The following is an 8,897-nucleotide window of genomic DNA, read 5'->3' as shown; positions in this document are numbered from 1 at the left end:
AATTCACCATTAAGGATGCAGGGCTATTACAGACAGTGGCTCTGGAGAGGTTTTAATTCCGTCTTGGGCACACATCCATTGCAGTTCAGGTGAACAGGAAGCCAGGGGCGGAGTTGTCTGACTGAAGAAGATGCAAGTTGAGTGTTGGCTGATACTACATAGGGCATGTCAGGTCACCAGCATGCAGACTGCCATTTATTTTGTCCCTCTCCTTATTCCGTCCCCTTCTTTCCCCTCCTCAGTGCCAGTCAGTTCCTCTCCCCCCCACCCCCGCATTGTTTATAACTGCAGTCTCCCCCTTCCTGGCTGCCCTGCTCCTGGGATGCTGGCTGTTCTGTAGAACCTTCAGCGATGTGCTTTTACTGCCCTTGGCTTTTATAGTCGTTGCCTTTCTTGTCTGACTTTCTTTGGGTGCAGAACGTAGACGTTTCCCATCCTGACAAGTGTCTCACTGGAGACCTGTGCTGTACCCAGATGCATAGTGAAATTCTTATCTACTTCATATACTTAATTCTACAAAATATTTCTATCTATATATCTGTCTGTCTAACTTTCTTTCTATTATCCATCTATCTATCTATCATCTATCTATCTGTCTGTCTGTCTGTCTGTCTGTCTGTCTGTCTAATGTACATGAGCTGTCTTCAGACACACCATTAGAGGGCATCTGATCCCATTTCAGATGGTTGTGAGTCACATTGCTGGGAACTGAACTCAGGACCTCTGGAAGAGCAGTCAGTGCTCTTAACCACTGGGGCATCTCTCCAGCCCCTATGAAATAGTTTTATTGTGACATTTCTGTACTGTAAATGAGGTACTTTGATCTGATTTCCTCCCTACTATGGGTACATGTCCCTTCTCTCACCCACTGGCCCCCAGTCCCCTTTTCCACCCTCATGGGTTGTTTTCCACTTATGACAGAAAACATGGGACCTTTGCCTTTCTGAATCTGCCTGGTTTTACTTAATAAACAATGCCCACTTTCCCAGAAATGATGTCTGTTTTCTTCTTACGGCTAAGTAACAGGCCATTGTGGGCACTGACCACAACTTCTTCTATGTATCAGCTGGGCACCTGGGTCAGTTTCAGATGCTGACTGCTGTACATGGTGCGGAGAGAGCACAGCATGTGGTCATCTCTATGGTGGGCTGGCTCTTACAGGAGTGGTGGAACAGGGTCTGTGGCAGCTCTATGTTTTACTTCTTCAGGGGCCTTCACGGTGGCTCCTCCAGTTTGCACGCCCACCGGCAGAGTCTAGGCTTCTTTCCCCAGCCCATCGTCATCAGCATTTGCTGTCTGTTTTTTCTGTGACTGACTGGGATGAGATGACATCATGCCATTATTTTGATTTGTATTCTCTTGATATATAAGGATATTAAACATTTTTAATGTATTTATGGGCCATTTGGGTTTCTTCTTTTGCAAAGTGCATATTCAGCTGGTTTCCCGTTGCACTTTCAACCATATATATATATATATATATATATATATATATATATATATATATATATTGTTTTTTTCAAGGCTAGTTTTTTCTGTGTAGCTGCCTGAACTTACTCTGTAGACCAGGCTGGCCTCAAACCCAGGAATCCACCAGCCTGTGCCTTCCAAATGCTGGGATCAAAGGCTCACGCCACCACCCCCCCCCAGCTGCATTTTTACCCTAGTGATGACTTTGAAGAATGAAGTTCTTATCTCTAACGAAGGATAATTTACCTTCTTGCTTCCACTCCTGGGTAGCATGTTTTTCACAGCTGTTTAGGAAATCTTTGCTTAGATTGAAAATTCTTCACACATAGTTAGGGTTTCAGCCTGGGTGGGCCACGCTCTTTGTTTGGTGCAAGGTTGAAGTAAACACACTTGCAGACACGGACGTTATTTGCATTTGAGATATTCACCCAAATCATCATACATCTCTGTACAAGGCTGTATAAACTACTAGAACTCACCACTGAACAGTCGGAGCGCATGTTCTTTGCTCTTGCTTCTATTAGAGACTAGCTTAGTTTATCTATAGTTGTCACAATTTCCCTAATCCTAAAGTGTTATTGCTGAGAGTGAGTTGGAAACATAGATGAAATCTCAACTAGTAAATCAGTCCCTAATCCATGAACAAAGATTCGATGTATGTATTATGTATGTATGTGTATATGCATGTAAGTGTGTATATATGTATATATGTATGTATTATGTGCATATGTATGTGTATATGTATGTGTGTATGTATATGTGTGAATGTACGTCTGCATGTATGTGTGTATATATGTATGTATGTGTATATGTATGTATACATGTATGTGTGTATATATGTATATATACGTATATACATATGCATATACGTGTACATGTATGTATATATGTATGTGTTATGTACATGTATGTATGTATGTGTGTATATATGTGTGTGAATGTACTTATGCATGTATGTGTGTATATATATGTATATATGTATGTGTATATGTATGTGTGTATGTATATATGTGTATGAATGTACGTATGCATGTATGTGTGTATATATGTGTATATGTATGTGTATGTGTGTATATATGTATGTATGTGTATATGTACGTATATATGTATGTGTATATACATATGCATATACATGTACATGCATGTATATATGCATGTATGTGTATATGTATGTATATATGTATGTGTATATACATATGCATATATGTGTACATGTATGTATAGATGTATGTGTATGTGTATATATGTATGTGTATATGTATGTATAGATGTATGTGTATATACATGTGCATGTACGTGTACATGTATGTATATATGTATGTATTATGTACACGTATGTATGTGTGTATATATGTGTGTGAATGTACTTATGCATGTTTATGTGTATATATGTATGTATATATGTATGTGTATATACATATGCACATACGTGTATGTACACATATGTATATGTGTGTGTATGTATGTATGTAGGTAGGTAGGTAGATACATATGTGTGCTTTAACTTTTTCCCATTGCTATGCTTCTGCTCCATCTTGCTTCCTTGTGGTCTTTTTGGTTGTTCCAGACAGGGCTTCTCTGTGTAACCCAGGCTGTCCTGGAATTTGTGCTGTAGACCAGACTGGCCTTAAACTCACAGAGATCCACCTGCCCCTGCCTCCCGAGTGCTGGGATTAATGGTGTGTGCCACCACTGGGCGGGGCCCTTGGTTTTTTTACTGCTGCTGTATCTTGTGCTGCTCACAGTGCCAGAGCCCGTGTGATCATCACTGAATCTGAGCCTGTGTTACAGAAGTGTACCAGCTCTGGCATGTTGACTTCATCCTCATCTGCAGACAACCTCGGCCCTTTTAGGGTTTGTACTTGAAAATCATGTTTCCGGTGGTTAAATACAGATCTGCTTCTTTTTATTTAACCTTCATACATTTTCTTTCCTTAAAGTGTCATCGAGGAGCTCCAGGAGAACAATGTAACCAGTGCCGACAGCAGCTCATGAGTGAGCTCTGGAGAGCGGCTGGGATTCCTCCCTGGAAAGGTCATTTCAGTCGCATTGCAATTAAGTAACCTTGTCAGATTTCAGGCCCTCCTTCTTACCGCTAATAACGTTTTACGGAATTCATGCCTCTAATTGGATTTGATAAGATAATTTATTCATACATACTAAGATTCCATTATTAGTGTAACGGATGATAGTGATTGAGCAATTTGCTTTTTCCCCCACCTCAGCCTTCTGAGTGCTGGGCTCCAGGTGAGCCGCCACACTACAATAACTCATTTTTTAATGCTGAGTGTCCCATTCCATGCCCCATTTGAATGCTGAATTCGCCTTTTAAGTATCAATTCCACCGTAGTTTGATGTACTATTTTTTTTAACATCTTGGCTGATTTAATTTTCTAGTATTATATCTCAGAAATCTGCACCTGGATAGTTAGGTCCACTCCAGCTCTGGGTCCCATCACTCCAGTGACAGAACTAGCTGTATGCAGTTCATTTCAGGTCTCCTGGGTTCCAGAACACCCCTTTCCTGGGCCTACCTCACCATCGGCAGTCTCCTTTGGAAACAGTTTGACAGGCAGCCCTGTTCATCCTGATCTTCTCTGGCCTGTGTGGCTCTGCTGTGGGGCAGATGCCCCGTTCCTTCGTTGACTGTAGCTTAATTACAGCATCATCACAGGCTGCTATTGCCCTACAGTCCCCTAGTAGCACCATGTTCCCCCATCATCTGCAAGCTAAGGGCACACCTGAGATACCCACCAGCTTCTGACAGTCCGTTCCACACCTGTCCGTTTACTTAGGGTCACCTTTTAATTCCGGGGCCCAGCTTGGTACCTTTCAACACTTGCCACCCACTGGAATCATCTGTGGGGACAGGAAAACCAAAGCAGCAATGGACTAGCCCCGAGGAGCTCAAGGAGAGGCCTGTGTGAGCATGCACAGGAGGGAGGGACAGAGGCTGACCCACACTCTGAAATTTTAGGGAACATGGCTTCCCAAGGCCACTGTGCTGTGACACACAGCCATCTCTGGAGAGCAGGGAAAGAAGAGGGGGTGCTTTGCCAAGGCTGCCCTTCTCGAAATCTCCATTATGGATTTCTCTTTTGTTCCAACTTAATGCCGATGAAACGAACGTGAGATACTCAGTAAGACCCAGGAAGGAGGCGGCCAAGGCACACTCACGTAACTGTCCTGCAGTCGTGGGACAGGGGAAGGAACCCAGTGGTCTGCAGCAGTGTTAGAAAAGGACATTTGCCATCACAGTGTAGGAAATGAGGGAGTGGGGATGGCAGAGGCTGCTCCAGGCCGGCATCACTGTGAGAGAAACTTGACACTGGATAAGGGTGGAGCCCAGTTAAAGAGTCCAAGGAAAGGCTCTTTCCTTTCTGCCACCGCCATGCCATCCAGACTGAGGAAGACCCGGAAACTCCGGGGCCAGGTGAGCCACGGCCACGGCCTCATCGGTAAGCACCGCAAGCACCCAGGAGGCTGCGGAAATGCTCCGGGGCCACGTGAGCCACGGCCACGGCCGCATCGGTAAGCACCGCAAGCACTCAGGAGGCCCCGGAAATGCTGGAGGCATGCACCATCATAGGATCAACTTTGACAAACATCATCCTGGTTACTTCGGGAAAGTTGCTATGAGGCGTTACCACTTGAAGAGGAACCAGAGCATCTGCCCGACTGTCAACCTGGATAAATTATGGACGTTTGTCAAATTGCAGACGCGGGTCAATGCAGCCAAAAACAAGACGGGCGCTGCTCCGGTCATTGATGTTGTGCGATCCAGCTACTACAAAGTTCTGGGCAAGGGAAAGCTCCCTAAGCAACCTGTCATCGTGAAGGCCAAATTCTTCAGCAGAAGAGCTGAAGAGAAGATTAAGGGTATTGGAGTTACTTGTGTTCTGGTGGCCTAAAAGCCACTCTAGGGGTTAATTAAATGCTAACATTTTCCATGTGGTCTGAATAGGCTCTTTGCATCCTTCCTTGTCTGCATGTTGGGAATCTGCCTAACATTCTAGGAAGATATGAGGCAATAAATGTAGCCCACAATTGTAAAAAAAAAAAAAAAAAAAATTCCAAGGAAAGAAAGAGGAAGAGGGAAAAAAGGAGAGCGAGACGAGGGGGTGGGGAAAGGGGAAGTACAGAGAGAATCAATTTAGTTCCGTGTTTTGCATCATGTATAATTTGCCAAGATGATGTAATGAATATCCATCGCAAATATTCCCCATATCGCTCTCTGATTTGACTCTGAAACAGTGGGATACGTTACATTTTGAATTACACTGACAGCTGGGTTTTCTGGCAGCTGCCAGTCACCTCAAGAATGTGCTTCTTAGCCTTTCATCCCCAAAGTGTCTCTTTTTCTTTTTCTTTGTTCTGTTTGTAGACAGTATATAGTCCTGACTGTCCTGGAACGCACTGTAGAGATCTCCCTGCTTCTGCATCCCGAGCGCTGGAAATAAAGTCATGTACCACCATGTCCAATGACATATATTTCAAAACTTGTTTCTAAGGGGAAATTAAGGTCCACTCTCCAACCAACCAGCAGGGTTCCTTCCAGGACAGAATCCCACACAGAGGAATAGTTGCCAGCAGCAGAGCCCAATGGCAGGTAGAGGTGACAGTCACATACTTGAGGGGTTTGTGGGAGTAACGACACCGGGAGCTGTAGAGCCAGGAGGGCGGAAAGTGTTATAATCCACACCTCTCCCACAAATGTGGGGACCCTCTCCCAGGAGAAGCAAAAAGGGGTGTGAGAATCACCTAGGGAATCCAAGGAAAAGAAACAGCTCCTGCTGGAGAGGAGACTGCTCCCCAGTACACAAGGCAGGAAGAACAGTGCCCCAGGAGCTTCACAGGACCTCCGCGGCATCTAGAGACATGAGCAGTGCAGCAAAGGGTTAGTGAAATTCACAGTGGTGGTAGCAGCATCTTCTGGGAAGAGCTGGAGCTGAGACAGAGCATTCTGGGGATGAGCAAGAAATGAGAAGAAATGCATAGTCACCCCAGAAGGAAGGCAAATGAGACAATGTGAGTGACGTTGAAGGAGGGAGGCTGCGGATGTCTCAGTGGTATAGATGCTTGCTGAGCAAATACAGGGACCTGAGTGCAGACCCCCAACACCCACATGAAAAATCAAGGCAGGGAAGCACATAACCTCGTAAACCCAGCACCGGGGACCTGAAACTCCCTGGCCAGATAGGCTAGCCATGTCTGTGAGACACAAGTTCGATGAGAAACTATCTCAAAATAAAACCAAGCTGGAGAGCTACTGAAAAAGAAGCCTCCTGTGGACCTATAGCCACACATGCATGTGTGACCCTCGAATCAAAAAACTAATTCATAGATTAGGTAGAATTTCTCAACATGTAAACAGCCACACAAAGAGGAAACATTTTAAACACCATTGGTGTTTTTAACACGAAAAGCTAAAACAACAGGACCCTGTGTTCAAGTCTATGGTACCAGCAGGTCCAGGATCTAATCCAAAGACCTTACTGCAGTAAAAGGAGGTGGTGGAGCCCTTTGGGTATCCGAGCAATGAAATTAGTTATTTTATTTTTGAAGAAAAGAAATTCAGATTGCCTTCAGAAATGCTAACAGCAACGTGAAATGATATTTGTTATACCACAGGGAAAAGTAAGCCAGCAAAAATATTCTTTATTTCAGCACACAGTAGTTAAAATATGGAATTGAAATACTATTATATGTTCAGAAACTTAGAGAGCCTTGTACTGGTTAGGTTCTCCCAAAAGAGTATGCGAGAGAAATTGATCCAGACAATCAAATTAATAAAAGGACAATAAAGGAGACCCTAGAAAGTCTGCAGGTAAGATGCCAGGACATGAGGAGGGCCACAACCACACTGGTCACCAGACAGAATGGTCACAGGAAGCCCCATGAGGGACAGTCCAGAGTACTTTTAGAAGCAGTGACCAGCCCTCCCTCAGTCACAACCAAATGACCACATATCCCCAAGACCAGCTGGACCACTGAGATAAGAGTCTTCTATTAGAAAGAGAAAGGCTGGGGCCTTGTGCTGATAAACTCTGAGGTCAACACAGGGGGTGCCATGCTTCTGGGAGGACTGTGTGGTCTCTTGGATATGTATTAACTCATGTTTCCACATTCAAAGGCGAGGTGACGAGTTATCTGGAAAGTCCTCTTGTGTATCTTTTGGTACTTTCCAAAATGTCCCACTCTGAACACTATCCACTTTATACACCTCAGAAATTTCTAGAATTTCCTCTTACACACACACACACACACACACACACACACACACACACATTTCTTATGTGTTTAAATATTTAAATATCTAGATGGAAGAGGTCATCACTTCCAAGGAGTCAATTTGTGTGATTTTTAAAATTCTGGTGAAAGACAAGTCTAGGTCTGATGGGTAAACACCTCTCTTCCCTTGGCAGGACACCACTGGGGGTGGGGCTCTGCTGGGGGCTCAGCCTTGTGCAGTTCTTATGTTAAGGTTTCCTCATCTACTGGTGTTCCCTGTAACTGGCTCTGCACAGGTGGTCCCTGGTTCTCTTCTCTGCTTCAAAAACAATTCTCCAGGAACTCTCTTGTCCATCTCACACCTTACTACAATTTTTACTAGTGGCCACCTCCTCTCTCAGCCCCCCTGAGGCCAGCCACCCATCACCAGTCATCCCACACCATCCAAGGATCACCCAGTCCCACCCCTTGGAGTAAGGGAAGTTTGTGATACCTAGGCCTTTGGGCATTTGCATTCCCAACTGTTCTTTTTCACTGGTTTGTTTGCCGCCTGTGTCCCCTCTGTCCAGTTAGCAGTCTGTCTTGCTCACCTGTCTTCTCAGACCCGTTCCCTCTGCCTTCATGCTGTCCATGGATGGGTTGGCTCACAGCAGATGGCACCTGATGCCTGGAATTCTCCTGGATCTCTCATCCTGCTGCCTCCCTGACACCTGTCCCGACTCTGAGCCCTCACCTTACAGTCCCTTCTTTCCAGGCCTTTGTTTTTTTTTTTCAGGAAGTCTTCTGTGTGCTCATCATCCATACCAGCCTATCTATATTCATTGTCAACATACAACATCCTTCAACTGTTCTTTTCCTTAACTCAAATATAGTCTGGTATGTCCACATATGATAATCTGTAGGATCACTGGACACATGTGAGCTTAAGTCTCTCTCTGTCTCTGTCTCTCTCTCTCTTTGTGTGTGTGTGTGTGTGTGTGTGTGTGAATCTTAAATTCCCAGAAGCACTGAGTGTCACTGTCTCAGACTCATCCAGAGAGAATGTTTTCAAATTTCTGCCTCAGTCAAGGAACAAGACGGTCCCCTGTGGTTTCAAACCTCACCTCTTTGGAGAGAAGCAGACACGTCTTTCCTCTGGTGTGAACCATCATTCCGTTCTCCAGTTATTAGGCTGAGAGATATTCTGATACTCTAAG

The 8,897-nt window shown here is 44.6% G+C and overlaps 1 protein-coding gene across 1 annotated transcript; it reads left to right on the top strand.

Moving 5' to 3' along the window:
• The first annotated feature begins 4,861 nt into the window (after positions 1 to 4,861).
• Positions 4,862 to 5,381, top strand: LOC114620300 (60S ribosomal protein L27a-like). Its single transcript, XM_028766390.1, has 2 exons — positions 4,862 to 4,952; positions 5,026 to 5,381. The coding sequence occupies exons 1-2, from the start codon at positions 4,862 to 4,864 to the stop codon at positions 5,379 to 5,381; spliced, it is 447 nt and encodes a 148-aa protein (XP_028622223.1).
• The last annotated feature ends 3,516 nt before the right edge of the window (positions 5,382 to 8,897 follow it).

The sequence above is a fragment of the Grammomys surdaster genome, unplaced genomic scaffold, assembly GCF_004785775.1.
Source record: "Grammomys surdaster isolate TR1022 unplaced genomic scaffold, NIH_TR_1.0 167, whole genome shotgun sequence".
Taxonomy (NCBI): Eukaryota; Metazoa; Chordata; class Mammalia; order Rodentia; family Muridae; genus Grammomys; species Grammomys surdaster.
The sequence above is the reverse complement of the archived record's forward strand: the minus strand, read 5'-3'. Positions and strand labels throughout refer to the sequence as shown.